Below are 18,426 nucleotides of genomic sequence, written 5' to 3'. Positions count from 1 at the left end.
CTCTTAAACAGGCCCAAACCCAAATCTCTACTCCGAGTGCTTCCAAACTTCAGGGCACGTTGCATCTGGCTTATGTCTCTTGGCCCCAAGCATGCCAAGTCCTGCAGCTCCATGGAGGTCCTTGACATACTCCCAGCAAATTGCTGTGTTGGCTACCTGCCTCTGGGGAGGAGAGACAGAACAAAACGCAAGATACTGCAATACCTTGTGCGATAAAATTGCCCGAGGAAAACGAATAGCTGGGGTTGCAGGGAACAGCTCTAAAGAAACCAGTGCCAGAGCAGGGAGTGCCAAGGACAGCGAGCTTAGCAGCGGGTGGTGGAGGGAGGGAGGCTGAGGCTGGGAGTGCGGGGTGACCAAGCTGAGACAAACCAGAGAGGGAAGCGCGACCCGCCGTGCCGGGAGGGGTCTATAGACTGTCCAACAGTGTCCCCTGGTGGCGGCAGCTCCCGCCCGGTCACCCGCGGCCGGCGTTAAGATGCATGTCTCTTTATTTTCTAATTACATGAGTGACTAATGTAAGTGGATAAATAACAGTTGCTATGTCATTTCGAGCTTGCCTGTAGCTATAAGGTCAGGGTATGGGTTTGGTCAAGCTGAAGCGTGAGAACTGCAAAACAAATTGTCTCCGTGAATGCACACGCTCCCGCTCTGGACTTCCCCGTGGCTACCTGCCGACTTGCCCAGGCTGGTCACCGACAGCCGGACCTGCACAAGCTAATCACTCAGCAAGGAGGCTGCCACATGTACAATTTCTTTCGTGCAGCTGGCCAGCAGGAATCCGAGGCTGTCTTCAAAACCTGGCTTGTTGCATTGGAAAAAGAAAAAAAAAACCTTTGGCTGTTTTTCCAGCTTTCCCTTTTCATTTCGGTTTTAAAGAAAATTGTGGTTTAAAGGCACAACCTCAGAAAGGTGTAAATCACTATAAAAATACCGAGTGGAGATTTGGAGGGAACTCAGTTAGGTTGGAGGGTGCCTTTCCCTCGAGCTAGCCCAGACAGACAGTGCCAGCACAGAGCAGCTTATTGCCAGCAGTGAGCTTGCAAGGCCATGGAAAGCAGTGGTGAGGCTGGGCACCAAGTCAGGAACTTTCCACTTTCAGATGGCTGGTTTCGCACCAGCACAGGAGTAAGGAAATCACAACACAGCCAGTAGACCACTGATACACGTGAGTAGTCGCTGCATGGCAGACTCCCAAAAAAGATGTCACAAACTTCAGAAACCACAGAGGTGACACATATACCCCCTGAAAAGAGGGATAGAGAAGCAGAGGCAGGGGAGATCCAGCCAGATAGAAGGCATTTCTTCCTGTGATGGCAAAACTGTGCTGAATTTTTTTCAGGGAAAGGTTCCCCTTCCTGGCACCCCAACTCCTCCCACCATAATCTGACATCTGGTGGTCTGCAGGCCAAGACTGCCAAGTTTAGTCCATGGCCTGAGGAAACCCAAGGGCTGCAAGAGGAAAATGCAAGCTCAAGAAGTGGGCATGGAGCTTCTCTCCTGCTCACCAAACCCACATGCCAGACATGTCATCAGTCTGAGCTGTGCAGGGAAACCTCAGTGCTTCGGGGCTGTGTCTGACCCATGCTCCCCAGCACTATGGGGGCAGATGTCAGCCAAGCTCTGTTAGCCAGTACGCACTTCAGCACTTAATGCTGTGTTTTAGCTGTCACAGGACAACAAGAGCTGGTCAGGTAACCAGCTCCATGTTAACCCCATGTATCTCTGCACCTACAGCCCCCGTCAGGATTCAGAAACCCAAATGAGGCACCTCAGCCCTCCTAGCAAGCATCAGGCATAAAAAATATATTTCTTGGAGTGTGAACTGGCATAGGCAAGCAAGCAGTGACATCACTTTAGATGCCTCTTCCTCTGAACACTATGTGCTGTCAGGCTTCTTTACATCCAGAGCTGGGAATGCTCTTCAAGGGCAGGCACTCCCTGCTGTGGGGTACTGTGGATCAGAAGTGATTTTTTCCTTTTAAAAGCATAAGAAAGAGTATCAGCCTGGCAGAGCACTCAGCAGGTGTCCTGTGCCCCAGGACAATGAGTTCCTAAACCAGAGATGTCTCCTCAGGATCTTAGCAAAAGTGTGCTGAGAGCAGAGCCAGAGCCTGCTCCTCCTGTCCGAGCGCATAAGGCTTTCCCATGTGGGTAACTCTGCCCCGTTCTACCCCTCTGCTTCCCAGTGAGTGTGCCCCAAGCCCTCCCTCATCCTGCCCAGGCCTCCCCCAGCGGCTCGTAGTTTCAGGTAGTCTCTGGGAGGTGTGTACGAACTACCCTGCCATGCGGAAAACCCAGCTCTCCCATTCCCTGTGTAGGTGTTTAGACTTCGACTTTGCCTAGGGTTTGACTCACGATGTGGGCATAGCCCCCAGCTGTGGGGAGCCAGGCAGTGACAGCGCAGAGCAGGCAGTACTGGGATGGTATAGAAACTGAGCTGCAGGCACACAGGGCGATTTGCAATCCACACAGGAGGTGCACCATGAGGGGAGGTGACCCCTCGAGTAAGACAGGTAAGAGGTGAGACATTTGGGATGACAGTATCTTTTTCTTTTCTTTTTAGAACTAGCTCTGTGGCTCCCTGTGCGTTTAGATGAAAGGGGAGATATCCATGAACCTGTGCAGCGCCAGGACACCCACCATTCTGGGGCGCTTTGACCCAAGCACTGCCTATTTCCTTCTGTTGCTCCTTCAAGAGTACATGCAATGAGTACATACCTTCCAAGTCACATCGGGCTTTCTTGCTGACAACAATTATTTTGATAAAAAACAAAAGAACACAATCACTCTGAAAAACAGCTAACTTTTCCTAGCCCCCCCATCTTGCTGTAACATGAAATTTAAGTAATCCAAGAAGGAGATAGAGCAGATTAATGCAGTTCTCCAGGACATAAAAAAGGTTGAACACAATGTTAGACACTGCCAGTACAAAATAACCCGCACAAGGGCAGGAACAAGCACAATATGCAGCAGAAATGTGCAGATGTGAAATCACTTGTTAAAATCCCTGTATTGAGCAGCTCAGTGCTCAGCTTCACACTAAATCACTCAGGCAGCAGCCAGGGACAGGCTCTGAGCCAGCGTAACCCCAAAGGGCACCCCTGAGATCAAGTCAGAGATGTCTCTCTCAAACAAGTCTCTGTTCCCAGATTGCTCTCACAACTCCATTACATCTGGAAGTGTAAATTCTCCGAAATGTTTATGTCATAATTATGATTTTCCAACATTTACATAAAACTCTCATTTACAAGAAAAAACAGATGAAAGTCTTCCACCATGTGTTCAAGAATCCAGCTAGCAGATTTCTGCAGTTTCTTAGACCACTTTCCTGCATACAATGATAAAATCACTCGTAAGTTATTTTTCCCACAATTGATTTCATGCAGTACTGAAGCTCGACACAAACCCTCTCGTGAGGTGCTGGAGGGGATGTTGGAATCACCTACAAAGTCTGTAACTCTGACCAGGTTTATAAATCACAGCACATATCAGATTCCCCCACAAGGCTGCAGCAATCGTCCTTTGGCCACCCAGACACTCAGGACGGGCGGGTCCCTCAGCCCAGATCCAGAGCCCAGCTAGGACCAAGACAGCCGGCATGCCTTGGTCCTACAGCCGGCATGCCAGGCACTCTCAGGGATAGAAGCAAAAGTCTCAGTTCCTCACTGCAAACACATAGCATTAGCCTTGTTTCTTAAGGCAACTAGACTCATGTTATCCATTTGGGGTGCATCTGTGTCTGTTTAATCCTACTTGAGTCCTTTAGTCAGCCCTAACCAAGCTGGACACTGAGGTGCAGGCCTCAAAGGTAGATAATTTCCCTCAGCTTCATAAAAACTGGCAATCAGGCAGAAGAATCATGTTCCCACTGAGGACAGGCTGAGAAGCTTGCCTGTTATTAGTCATCAGCAAATCCACGTGTGGAAAGATAAAAAACAATCAGATACACTAGAAATCCAGCTATATTAATCTTGCTGTTTAAGAAACTGCATGCTTTAAAGAGGTAATTTGCACCTTACAGGAGAGGAGTAATGAAAGCAAGTTGCTGTACCTACTTTCAGAAGAATATTTGAGAAGCACAGAGACTAACTCCCATGTGCCTGGGACTGGAGTGCTCCAGGAAAAGAGCCATTCCCCCCTGTACACCAGGCTGAATGCACTCCAGACAGAAAAAGTAAAAGCAAGCGAAGATGGAGGCTGAATGCAGCCCAGGACAGAGCTGTGTGCATCTGCTGTGTAGAGGGAGGGGAAGACAGGAGAGGGGGTTGTGCAGCAGGAAAAGTGCCTCTCTTCACCCTGAAGATGGGAGATCATGCTGTAAAAGGCAGAGCTAACGGAGAAACAGTATGCTGTTTTTCCACTCCAGCTCCTGCCCCCGAAAATCCACCCCATCGTAAAGACACCGCTGAGGCTCAGAAGCAGATTATTTTCAACTCTGCCACTAACCTCCTTTGCAGTCCTGGACAGATTCTCCCCTCCTGGTGGGGATTACCCTTAAATGGGAGCACAAGCTAGAGATGTGGGAACTCTCTGCACATTTATAAATAGCTCACCTACACATTTCACAGGAGGGCAAATGTTAGTAAGCAGCTTTAATGGCAGCACCAGCAATGACAACGGCAGCAGCGAAAACACTACCACCTTTCTCCAATGTGTCCTTATTTCCAGCATCCATCATACTAATAGGGACAATTAAAACCTGGAAGAAGCCCCAGGACACTCACAATTAGCGACTGTTGGCCAGACCTGAAACATACTCAAGAATCAGTAGTTATAAGTCTGTGAAACAAGCTGGGCAAGTCATATGAACTGAGCACATGACTGGCACCTCTGGTCCCCGCCTCATTCTCCCCACAAGCCTGGACCACATCTCACATGTTTTCTGCCCCAGGCTGTGGCCCTTCTCCTGCCCACACACCAGGCAGAGCTTTTCACTTGCCAAACAGTTTTGCACAGATCGCAGTGTGGGAGAGAGGAGAGGTTTTAAGGCATAAACAAAACAAGCCCAACCTGGCCAATGGAAGGAAAGTGATTCATCACTATTAAATCATGTTAGGATCAGCATACTGTGGTCCAGACTCCCAGTGTTAGGGATGTGTTGCAGATAAGGGCTGTGCCACTTGGCTGGACCCCGTTAGGAGACAAACACCTAGGTAGCCACAGCCTTCCCTGTATTGCATGACCTACTGCAGCAAACATGTCCTCCACCCTGTAGCCCAGCCAAGGCCCATCCTTGAGCATACAGATGAAACGAGTTGGATCACTGATCCGCAGCACAACAGCAGAAATTGACTGCTCTGTAGGCTGTGAGATGGTATGGGTTTCTTACGCCAGAGTTTTTCTGCCCCAAATCCTACAAGTCAGGAAAGCTAGGTCATCTGATAAGCACCATCTCCAGCAGAACCGGCTCGGATGCTGCTACTGGTCTTGCTTCCAACACTACTAGGAATTTAGCTGATTTCAAGCAAGTAAGTTTTAAATCATTGTGTTGCCTCTGCTTTTGCCCATTTGTCACTGTAAAAAAAAATGTGAAACACATAAAGTGTTTTCAGTCCTGCTGCACACAGAGCACCTTTCTTTCCACTGAGGTCTCTAGCTTTGACAGAATCAACCTCAAATTAAACAAGATCCAGCCTGGCCAGCAGAAGGGGACTTCCTGCTGTGGGACAGGATTCATCACTGCTCAGTAACATTAGGATTTAAAGCCCAGTCAGAGCCCACAGCACCAGGTGCTGTACGGATGAAATAACGCCCCCCCCCCCCCAGTTTTTTAAAAGCAGCAGCCAGACAAATGCAACAGGGAGAAGGAAGGGAAGAACCATATCATTATATCTCCATGTAGTGTCTGATGGAAACTGCCATCTTGAGTAAAGTGATTTCCACTATGTTTATTTGAGGATTGAGGGGAACAAGAGTTTATTTCATGCTTTACAGAAAAAGTAGGGATGTACTTGTGAAAGCAGCACACAGGCAGCAGAGACTGCAGCATTTGTGGACTGATGACAGCCTTGCACAATTTAACACAGCATTAAAAAACAAGGCAAGTTGTTGCTGCAGTATCCTAACAGATCAAAGGCTGGGAGCACCCTAGGAGTGAAAGGGGTAGCTGATAACAGGCTACAGTAACAGAGCTGATACATGGGTGCGACTCAGCCCTGAAGCACCTTGCTGGTGAAGAGAGAGCCTTCAAATGAGTCACTGACAGATCAAACGCATTGTGAAAGGGACAACATGGCTGTGTGTGCCAGCAGGCAGATGAGGCAGGAGAAATCCAAGGCTTTAGGCTCTCACAGCCTTGAAGAACCTCTTGGTATTTCTGAAAACTTAAGCCTTGTGTTTGAACCAAAAATAATCACATGCTTCCACCTCCCCTATAGTCACCCCTGCAGATCCCTACACACAGCACCGAGGCCTTCCTCTGGCACAGAACGGCTGTTGCCTCCCACCCCAGAGCTGAGTTTCAGTTTCAGTTGCCCTTCGGTCTGCACTTAATAATCTGCATGAAATGACAGAATCTGCCCGAATGAGAAATTGAGAAAAACCTGTGCAAACACAACTGAAGCAATGGTAACTTAAATTAAAAAAGGGAAAGAGGTTCTTCCATCACAGCCCTTCCGCCTAAATACCCCCACATTTCTAGTCAGGGTAGCAGTTTTCACCTCTCCCACCTCCAAACTCCTACATGGGGCTGTTGGTGCCAAGCAGCTGCAGTGCTCTGGTACAAAACCCTGTCAGCAGGAACACAACTTCACGTTTCCACATCACTGAAGGCAAATGAGGTGGTGTTTTGATCAGGAGGTAGAGGTGCCTGTTAAGACCAGGAGAGGAGTTGTGGACCCGTCTTCAAGATAAAGCAGTTTTTTGTTTTGATTTAAGCCCAGGACCGCACAGGCCTGTGTTGCTGTGGAAGAGAGTAAAATAAAAAAATAAATGGCACCAGGTCTGTAAAACGGTTTCCATTTGGTGATTCTCTCCCTCAGCAGATTCCTTCCTACCTATTCTGTGTTTCACTAATTAGAGCTTAAAAAATCCTCCAGCTTCACAGACTTGTTTCTCAAGCTTCAATGCGGAATTTAGACAATGAGAAACTGAAGAAGCAGGTCTTGCTTTAAAGGTCAAAACCTCATTCAAAAGGAATCTGCGCAGGGCAAAAAGCCAGCAAGGAGTTCCCTGTTGCTCTATCATACTGCACCACATTTCAGCCTACACCAGGGAAACGCCAACTGCTTTTGTTCCTAGATATCAGATACACACGCTACAGAAAACAGCCTTCACCCTCAGAGTACTGCGTGTTACCAGAAGCGCTGTCACCACACAGCACTGCCTTTAGCTTAGACTGATGTAGTCCATAAGTTGAGCATATCCCCTCAGCACTGGATTCACTGTACTGTTCCCTACCTGCCTAAACAGAGTTTCCATGCTGCTCGCCTCCACAGTCTCTTGCTTGTTTGCATCGAATTCACACGCCTTTTCACAGCTCTACTGATTATAAGACGACTGTAAAGTCTGTAAATGTTGCATTGGTATCACAACAGCCATGGCACTCAAACACACAGTGTCATACCCCATCTCCCGCCCTACAGCAGTGTGTTAAATTCAGTGGCTCTGTATCACAGGATTGGACGGATCCCTGAGAAGGCATCAGCAAGCAAGGCTGGGACAATTTGAGGACAAAATAAAAGCACCCAAAGGCTACCCTGTAAAACCGCGTGGTGCCTCACAGACTTGTTCAGTGTAACAAGAACAGCAGAAGTTTCCATTTCAGATTGGTTTGCTTCTAAAATGTCACTACATGAGTTCGTCCCTGCACAAACTGAGCTGTACAGTCTGCTATTATGTCAAGTTTCCTCAGCTAACTTGGCTGAAGGATAGAGTGAACATTCAAGTGCCTGCCTTTGGGTGGGTCTCTCAGGGTGCTGCTGCAGCTTGATACCGAACATCCTGTTTGTATTGTTTCTCCTCTCCACCAGCAGCTCAGCCAGGGCTGCTCCAGCATCAGAAATAATTCTGTCATTTCAGTTCATCTGATACTGAACTCACATATCAACACGTCATTTATCTAGAATGACAGTAAAGAACTGTAACCAACATAGGGAGAGAAATTACCTTTAAAAGAAGTGATTTTACCTACAACCACACACATTAAAAATGGATTAGTCATAACTGCAGGTTTTTTCAGTGCTCTGTTCCAAATCAGATTCTATTGAATGGCTTCACTCTGCATTTCTGCATCTTAGTGCTTTCAGCTTGTTTTAAAGTTCAGCCTTAGCTTTCATCTTCCACAGCTTGTGAAGCTTGTTTCAGGAAGAATGAACAACCCCATCGCAGTTGTTTCATTTTCCAGCCCAGACCTGTGGATATGTGTTGTGAGACCCATGAGATGGTCTGAATTGAAGAGCTGAAAACAAACCCATACATTGAAGCAGAGGGGGCAGATCTGCTCAGCCCCTGGAGTCAGCTGTTCTCTCCTTTCAGTCATGTTTCCCTTAACATACTGTTCAACTCTTTTCACACTCACGTCATGCTGCTTCCATTCAAGGGAAGCAGTATGAAACTTCATTTTTGTATTCAGGAGACCAGCGGGTACTCAGCTTCCGCTGAAGAAAAAACGGTCACAGTTCAGCTCCTGTTCCCTTTGGACACTAGAATAACAACAAGGACAGACTTGCTGGAGGAGGCGCATCAACACCACGAGATCTGTTCAACTTTCTTCTTTCCCTTTCAGCCCCACTACGGTTTGTAGCAGTTGTAAAAATTAATACATGTTGAGGAGCTAATGATACCCCTCCATCCCCCTATACGGCTTGTTAGATACCCATCTTAAAAGCACTGTATTAGAGCTAAATATTGTAATTATGATTACTAGTGTACATGAGTCCCAGCTTGAAACCAAGGTAAACTGCCTCTTTGCAAATCACTGCTGACAGCAATCTTGGCCTTGGTGGTTACCCCAGCACAAATCTCCTTTCTAGCTGGCCAAAAGCTATGAAGGCAGCAAAAACTCCTAGGACAGACAAAGTCTAAAAGTACATTGCATGAGTCTGTCAGCTGGTGCTCGTGAATAGACTCACACACTTCTTGTGTCTGCTAAAATCTTTGTTTTGTGTGAAGCTGCATAGCTAGCTGAGGAGTCAAATGCATTTTGTTATCTGTACATTGCAGCTGTACTTTTCAGGGGGTTTACGTAGTTCTTCACTATACAAATGCTTTTAACCCCTCTGCTAAAGGCAACCAAATTCATCAATATCTACATGTGATTGAATGTGATTTTCAATAATTCAGGGGGATTTGCACTATCTGGTCCCCGAGGCACTTTCTTAAAACCCACCTATTACATTTAGATATAAATAAAGCAGAAGCAGGAAACTGGAAGAGATGGGGTGGGACAAGGAATAAAAGGAAGGAAGGAAGGAAGAAAGGAAGGAAGGGAGGGAGGGAGGAAGGGAGGGATAAAGTAATTCCAGAAAACCTGAATTAAATCTTCGCAATACTATACAAAAGCCAGGTTCTGCAATATCTCAGATACTCTTTCTTCAGGTAGTAAAGAGTTCCATTGCCCCAACAGCCAGCTATACTAAAAAGCAAGAAGTGCCTTGCCCATCCAAACCGTAAGATTAGGTAAACCTTCGTAAACATGTTCCTCTTGTCAGCGCTTGGTATGTTGGGGGGTACAGGGACCAGATATTTCTCACCAGCAAGTTACCTTCTTGTCTCAATTGGGCGATGAGATTTCCTGCAATTTGCTTTTCTGCCTCTTCTGTTAATCTGATTCAAGTCTACAAAAAAAACATTTACCCTGCAGCCTGTGGAGAGTGTTGCTGTTCATCTGGCAGATAGGACAGAAGCCTCTTCTTATAATCCTGAGATGCAACTATATTAGGTGCCTAATCCCAAACCATTAACATCAGTGAGAAAAAGAGTGTTTTTCCCTTCCGAACAAAGGAGCTGGGTTTCATACAGGCAGACACACACTCCTCATTCATGCAACAACTGCAAAGGAATTTCTTCTAGTTACGGTAACTCCGGGTTTCATACGACTCCTTCTGTGCTTATGTACTGCATAGTGGTGAAGCCCTGTATTTAAATTTTGTCCTGATTTCCCATATTTGGTCATTATTTATAAAACATTTATGAACAGTAAATTTTAGCTCGTACTGTGCTTCCCTTGGTAATATATTCCTATGGTACTTCTAACAAAATATGAGAAAGATGCTCTTTTATCCTGAGTAAAACATTCACATGAAATTAAAGATTTGGTGGCAACATAAACTTTAGATTCCCTTCTATCAAAGTCTCTAAGCATATATGTAACAATGATGGCTGGGAAGGTACAACAAAGAAGGAAACAAAATCAGGGTGGCAAAGGATGTTTTCCAATGACATCTGAGATTTTGGTTGGAATTCCCCAACAGCTGTAACCAACAAGGGAAACCTCCGAGTTCAACAAGCCAGCGAGTCACCTCTTAGTTTGGCTGCATGTGTATGCTCCACCAGAACAATACAGCTGTTTCTCTTTGAGGGAAAATGCTGCGTTCCCTGTTTAAATAAGTGAGAGAGCTGTAAACACAGGACTGGTTTAAAACAGGCTTATGAAGAAAAGCATAAAAGCATTTTCAGTAAAAATTACAAATTAACTGAAGACTGCTACTGTAACATCTCTGCAGAAGTCATTGCAATTCTCCATCAAACTCTATTTTTAGGCTACCTGGCCACACCACGGTCAACCCAAAAAGCCAAGTTCAATGTCACAGCATGACCACTTACCAAAACAGTAGTTTCTGTTTCAAAATGTCTCTTTTCTGTAACATAGGGTTTCCTCGTTTCCAGACATGCTTCGGGATACACGTATGTTGCATTCTGGAGGAAGTAACTACCTCCCACAAAGTAACACAATCAAATAACTAGTAAGCATGTGTCATATCAAACTGGCAACTACACAGGCACAAACTCCAAGTTTTCCACAGGCAGATCTTGAGGATATTTGCTCCCCACTTCAATTTCTTTCTTTGCCTTGTCTCCTTGCACCTCCTGGTGCCCCATCAGGACAGACTCACTCGCTGCTTTTCTTGTTCTCAAGCAAGTTTGCTGTGTTTCTCCCTGCAACTTTTCTTGAAGTGGCAATGCATGAAAAACATTTGCAAACTGGGACTTCCTGGCTGAATAACTTCTAGAAAAAGATGCACCCATTCCTTCACTAAGCTGGAACGTGCAATCTTGTCCTTTAAGTAGTCTCAAGAGAGATGCTGTCAGCAAAGCCTGTAAAAGCTAATTTTAGGACCAGTACACCTCACTGTCAGTTACGTTGAGCTGCTGTGTCCAAGTGTTACCCTTGCATATTGGCAATTTCTAATTCCTTTCAAACTTCCTTCAGGACAGCTGGACTATAGAGTGTAAGTAACTTAATAGTAAAGCATTCTCCTCTTTCTTAGACACCTGGGATTACAACCAGTTCCTCCATTATTTTTGGTATGTTTTCATTAGTTAGCTCAGTGCCAATTCACAGGAGCACTTCCTTGAAATAAAGCTGAAAGCAATAATGACATCTAATAAAAGATATTACTTTTTCCTACAAACTTTCTTCCATTAGTAGGGGAAAATTATGCCAACTGACTTCATCAGGCTGTGAGGATTAAACTATTATTTATAATACGCTTCAAAAATGAGAGTGTAATTTAAATGTTGGTCACGTGAGCAAGCAGTGAGTCAATATTCAGCGCATTAATTGAATGCATTTGAAGTGCTGGAATTTTTCTGAAGCCCACCAAGCTTGAGCCATAACAATTTCTCTTATAACTGGAGATCAGCGCGAATGAAAGACCTTCCTTAGATCCAGAAGCTGAAGTTCAGAGTCATATGCGCATATTCCACTGAATGTCAGCCTACAGGAAAAAAATCAGAGATGAATGAGCAAGATGATGGAGTCGTGATTACATTTTGGGTCAGTATACAAGGAATACGAGACCACGGGTGGCATACTGCAATCTAAAAATTAAGCCAAAATCTTGCCAGTCCTGCAGACTGATCCATCAATTCGTCTCTTTCTATAGACAAACTCAGGAGCAGAGACAGACACTGAGCTCTGAAAGTTGATGTGGGTTAGACACCTAAATATTGTTGGTGTTCCCTCCACTTTAAAGTTTCCTTTACACTGAATGCAATTTGTACTTAAGACTTTAGACAGCTGTTTCTAGATTCCTAACCCTAGTGCTTTCAGCGATATCAGCCACTGTTAACACAAAATAGCTTGCCAGAAAACACGAGCCTCCAAAGACAAATGTATATATGCAGACACCAGCACTGATCTTGACAAATCTTTCATCTATTTTCTCCTTCCTCCTCTTTTCTGGACATAGAAAAGATGTTATTAAAACAAGGTGATAAATTTTGCCTGGGAGATTGCCAGGAGATCCAGATCTACTGACTTCCCGTGAAGTACCAGAGTTTGCTAAATGCGTTTAAGAAATACAGTTTATTTCCTGCTTTGGGCACTAGCAATTTTTTAATTTTTTTTTTTTCTGATTGCACTCTGCTTCATTTTGTATGGATTTGCATCTCCGTTTGCTGCATTACACGCTTAAAAAACACATTTCTACAGAGAAATAATCTGGAAGCTGGCAGCGACGGCAGCGCTCAGCCTGCGGTCAGACAGTAACTTCTCGGTGTACTCCTGGGAACCTCATCCTCCACTCGGGCAGGCCCAAGAGGCCGCCGCTCACCTCCTCCGCCCCAGGACTCGTTGTCCAGCTGCCGCTCACACAGGGAGCAGGGCAGGAGCTTTCGCAGGGGCCAGGACTTCGTTTCGCCTTGAAACCCACCCTCATCCCCTCAGAGAAGGACGCCTGCCCGAGCAGCTCCCTCCCTCCCCACAGGCACCCACCGGGTGCGCCAGCTCCCGCCCGCCTTCCCGCCTTGCCCAGACTCCCCTCGCGCCGCCCCCCCCCCCCCCCCCCCGGGCCTGTCCGTGTTTCGCAGTGAAAGCCAGCCACCGCCCCGCCAGCCGTGCCCCTGCGGGACTTATTCACTAGTAAGAGCCGTAATTAAAGGAGGAACTACCGGCCGCGGGCAGGAGACCGCCCGTGCAGCCTACACCCGGCAGCCCGGCTCCCGCTAGGCGGGCTCCGCCGCACGGGACCGGACCGGCCGCTGAGGCACCGCCAGGCCACAGCGGGGCCCGACCCTCAGGCCGAGGTCCCGTTCCCCTGGCAACGCCGCTCCCCCTCACGTGACCCTCCCTGGCCAAGCCCGCCCGCTCCCGTTGCTATGGCGACGGCCGCTCCCTCGCATTCCTCCCCCCCTCCCCTGCCAGTCCATTCATGCCCGCGCTGCGCCTCCCTCCCCTCCCTTCCCCGCGCCACCGCTGCCTCCCCCTTCACGTGACGCGGGCTCGGCGTGCGCTCCCCAGCCGGGCTTCAGCCGCCGCTTCCGGGCTGAGGGCGGAGCGGAGGGGGCGCGTGTGTGAGGGCGCGCGCGGGGGGGCGGGGGCGGCCGCCGCGGCGGCGGCTGAGGGGAGAGGCGCTCCCGTCAACATGGCGGCGCGCGGGGCGGGCAGCGCCTGAGCCCGGCGCCCCTCGGCTCGCGGCCCCCTCCTCTCCCCCGGTCCGGCCCGGCCCGGCGCGGCGCGGCGCGGCCATGGAGAGCGAGGAGGAGCAGCACATGACCACGCTGCTCTGCATGGGCTTCTCGGACGCGGCCGCCATCCGCAAGGCCCTGCGCCTGGCCAAGAACGACATCAACGAGGCCGTGGCGCTGCTCACCAACGAGCGGCCCGGCCTCCACTACGGCGGCTACGAGCCCATGGAGAGCGGGCAGGGCCCGCCGGGCGGGCACGGCTCCCCCGCCGGCGGGCAGGGCCCCCGCGGCGGCGACGGGGACGGCAGCGGCGGCGGAGGAGGCGGCTTCGACCCGCCGCCCGCCTACCACGAAGTGGTGGAGACCGAGGTGAGCTGCGGCCTGCCCCGGGCGGGCTGCCCCGGGGCGGCCTCCTGTCAGCGCCGGCCTCCCCGCGCGGCGAGGGGAAGCTCCCCGGGAGCCTCCCTGCTGCGCGGCTGCCGGCGGGCAGGCGTCGCACCGGGGCGTGGGTCCCGCGGGAGGCTGCCCCAGGGGAGCCCCCGCTCCCCGCGGGGTCGGCCCCGTCGCCCCACGGGCCGGGGCGGTGTGTCGGGGGCTGCTCTTCCGAGCGCCCTCCCGCCTTGCGCCGGCTTGCTGCCGGTCGGAGCAGGGGAGTGCGCGCCGTGGCTGTTCCTTGCGATCGCTGCAAGGTGAAGAGCACCCAGGCTCTTCCTTGGCATTCTAGGAATGTGTGGCTACTGTAGGATTATTTTTTTTTTTCCTCACCACCCCCCCCGCCCCCCCTGTGCCTTCTTGCATAATCCGAGTGACTAATGACTGTCTAATTTTTTTTAACTGTTTGCACAATGTGAAAGAAAGTGCGGTCTGGGTATTACTTTGCATACAGTTTTATTTGGGTAAGCTAAGCATAAATTCTGAAATAAGAATGCAGTTAGTTCAAACATTGTCAAAACAAAGGTTTTAACGCATAATTTATAACCGTGTTCTAAAATGGACCTGGAATAGGACTGCTGGAGAATGCCAGCCTTTCCCAGTTCTCCCCTTCGTCCTGTCAGCCTTTTTCTCTTCTCTCTTCCATCCTCTTCCAGAACTCTGAACTCCTCAGCCAGCAGATACGCTCATGCTGCCTGGAACTGTCTTGTAGCACTTGCCTGTAAAGCTTTCTCCTCTTCCAGGTCCTTTTTCCAAAACTTCCCAGAGTGCTCAGGAAACAAGACAATTAGTAGTGTCCAGACTATGGAACCCATGGGGATGAGAACAGAAGAACAGCCCAGCTGTGCGGTACCAAAGGGCCACCTTGTCTCAAGAAGTGGCCAATAGCAGGTGCCTAAGCACGTGAATAGAACCAGGGAAACTCATGTACCCTCCCAAGCTTCAGTGAACGGTATCCTGGGCATTTCCTGTGCCAGAAGTGATATCTTTCTGTGTACGTGTGTGTATGTATCTATAATTATATAGATACGAAGAATACATGCACATATCTTCTTGTATGTAGTGACACTTGCACAGATCATCCGTATCTATAGCCTCAGTATATTGAAGTCCAGTCTTGCAGAATAAAGATACGTGATCCTGTTCACTGAATTAACTGGGTTAGATCTTTAGCTCATATAAGCTGATGATGTATGCTTGTGGAGTAAGGTGATCTGTGGGATGGCATGTCTGCTGTGCAGAAGAGAAGTTGCTGTTCAACTTCACAGATTGAAGCAATAAGGAACTGGTTTCTAACCTTCGCTTTCGAGAGTTGGGAGTGAGTAAGATTTCTACTTGTTTGCATTCAGATCTCTGTAGCCACCAAGAGGATGGATTTTCCTGTCAGATATGGTTATGGTTGGGACAATGTGGGTTGTCAGTGTGACATTTCAAGAGAAGCTGTCAGTGTAAACTTCAGAGAAGCACTTTTTTCCCCCCACTTGTTCCTATTACAAATGACACTTTGACAACTCTAAGATGATTTTTTTCCCTTATTTCAGCTTGTATGTCAGAACAAACTTACTTACACTTGAGTTTCCTTTGCCACTCATGTTCTTGTTTGCTTTGACTTGTGTTCTTGTTAACCCACAGGATGGAAACCAAAACATTTCAATACAGGCAAATGACCGCAAATCCACAAAGTAGGCGTTTCAGAAGGATTGAAGTATCTCGCTACATGAAACTTTAGATAAATTCAGGCCTCAATTTAGTAGTTGGATTCATTTGCATATGAACATCTGTCAACTCCTGCACATGTATGCAAACCAGTATTTTTGTAATATAAGAGTTATACCTGCAAAAATCTTAAGACTTGGGATTGTTGCCTGTGCTTATTTGTCTAATGTTGTAGTACAACCTAGCAGCTTTTGACATATATAAGCGGGGAAAAAAATATATATGAGCAGTTCTTGTTCTTTTTATTCTTCAAAAGTAATCTAGAACTACATCTAATAAACTACAGATATTACTTAGGCGGTTAGTCAGTAAGTAGTTTTCCACTCAGCACAAGCTTATGGCATATGAAGCTGTACAGAAAGCCATTGCACAAATAGCTGTATTATTCATTGTAGTCATATACATTATGTTGAAACATATTATACCCTATGCTAGCTTGTGGTAATTCAGATGTTACTTCTGGTTTTCTTCCTCTCAGCATCATCTCTCTTTCTAGCAGCTCTTACAGTGTGTAGTCCTCCTTCTCATAATAATACCAGTTTTAACTTTTCTTTAGTGGGAAGGTAGTGGTGTGTTAGATTTTTGGATTTTGTATATCAGCAATGTACATGAACCCATAAATCAAAAGAGAGCAGTTATTAAAAATGTTCCCCTAAACAAAATTTTCCAATCTAATAATCTTCTTAATGAACAAAAGTTAGGATTAGATTTTTTAAATTTAAAAATAAGAAGAAAGCTTTAGCCATTCTTCAAGACGTGTGTATAACAGGTCTGTACTTGGTATTTACATTCTTTTTTTGGCTGAGTACAGTTTACCATGCATATAAGAATAGATTTATGAATGATTAAACACTTTACATTTTCCCTAATCAGTAATGAATCCATTATGTTTGCATATGCTTACTTGTTTTCTATTACATAATGTTAGAATCTGTTCTGTTCAGTAAGCATGTTGATCAAAGCAAGGCTTGTCTGTTGGTCGTCTTTGAGAAGAGCACAGCAACCGGATACATATCATACTAGTAAAAACATGTTGTCTTTAGATAAGATAGTAAAACCAGTGTGAATCCTCTTTCAGTGGTCCAGACTGCTGGTCTTCAGGGGTGTCTGGAAGTGTTACAGAAGCCTGAATTTGGAGTAACTGACCCAGAAGCAAGACAGCTGCTATGACCTGGCCCGACGCATGCTCTATGCTTTATATGTGAGACTTGAGATGAAGACATACATAAATTCAATTTCACAAGGGCTGAAACTTCAGTTTCAGCAGGTTAATGTCTTCCAAAGAGCATACAGCTGATTCAGTTTTAGGTTAATAGCTGTTATGTGCCTCTGGAGTTGATGCTGTTAACATGACCATGCTTAACTTACTAAAAGAAAAAGGGCAGACAAATTTGGAAATATGAAGGTGGCTTCACATTCATTTGTGCAGTCTTCCTGAAATGTCAGGAAATTCGACTTTAGGTTTACAGTTGTTTTGAAGTTTTGCCCTGTGTAGTGCCAAACCACTTCGACAGGCTGAGGTCACTGGCTTTTACAAGAGGTAACTTTGCCTGTTTGACATAACTTCTACGTTTATGTCTGTCAGCTGAAGTAAATCTAAGTGCATTTTGGCAAGAGTCTGGGATTTCTGTGTTTATTCCTTAGGCAGATTTTTACAGTGTGATTCTTTGTGGAGGGGGGTTGGAGGGGTGGTATGCTCATCTTTTCATATGACTGACAGATAAGCTGTTTTATGAACTGCTAGCAAATCCTTATAATTTAAAAAAAGGCTATAAACAAATGTGGTGACAGTGTCTGTCAGTGTGTCCATGAATTGCCATGAGTGCCACAAGTGCTGACTTTCATGAGTTGAGGGGGAATGGGATGGAGAAAGGAAGGCCAAATGATTGTGGGGATTGTGACCAGAGAACCTAAAACTGTAGTAAGGGGTAGTAACCCACTTACACTAAAAGTATTGAACATATAACAACGGTTTGTATAACCTCTACTAACATAATCTTGATTTGTTTTTAAACAGCTTCTGAGAGTCATTACTATGACCTTTTGGGTAAATTGTGATTAACAGATTATATTACCTTCTAGCTATTCCTGTCTCCTTTAGCATGTGCTCTTTTGATTTATTGTTTTTAGTTGAACTGGATCAAAAGCTCATATACGCCAGATTTTACTAGATAAGGTTTGTAATAAAACTTGTCCAAGATTGCTTTCAGAGGTGCTGTTTGATTTCAAGAGAAGGGGGTTTTGTAAAAGAAACAGGCCAGTGACTGTAGCAAGTAACAGTGCCAGGAACATTCTCACTAGTCATGCTGCAGAACTATTGTGTTCAAAACCCCCTCTCTCCTGATTATTAGAGCTCAGTACTGAAAGCAGTTCTGCCACAGATGCACTGCGTCATGGTGGGTGTGTAACTTAACCTCTGTTTTAGCTTTTAGTGTGTAAAATGAGGATAATAGTGTGTGCTTTATTAGTAGTACCACGGACGTTAGGCTTGTGAAGTTCTTTGATCCTTGAATGGAAGGAGCTGTATTTACTTAAAGAGAAAAAAGGTATTTAGCCTCCAAGCAAATGAGATGGATTTCACGCTACAATTTGATAAATTTAAAGTCAGTTTCCTGTTTTGTAAGTAGTGTTGAGCTTTTCAAAAGTGAGTATTTCTAGCATTCTCATGTGGAAGTTTTACGGTGTAGCTTGTCCAGGAATTGGCCT

The 18,426-nt window shown here is 46.6% G+C and overlaps 1 protein-coding gene across 2 annotated transcripts in view; it reads left to right on the top strand.

Annotated features, from left to right (window-relative positions):
* The first annotated feature begins 13,632 nt into the window (after window positions 1–13,632).
* Window positions 13,633–18,426, top strand: part of USP24 (ubiquitin specific peptidase 24) — a 65,970-nt gene continuing 61,176 nt past the window's right edge. For both annotated transcript variants that reach the window (XM_059822295.1, XM_059822294.1), the window contains exon 1: window positions 13,633–13,941. In XM_059822295.1, coding sequence (XP_059678278.1) covers window positions 13,633–13,941 — 309 coding nt within the window. The remainder of the gene's footprint in view (window positions 13,942–18,426) is intronic.

Source organism: Gavia stellata, chromosome 10, assembly GCF_030936135.1.
Source record: "Gavia stellata isolate bGavSte3 chromosome 10, bGavSte3.hap2, whole genome shotgun sequence".
In the NCBI taxonomy this organism is placed as follows: Eukaryota; Metazoa; Chordata; class Aves; order Gaviiformes; family Gaviidae; genus Gavia; species Gavia stellata.
This window is presented reverse-complemented; position numbering and strand designations above follow the sequence as displayed.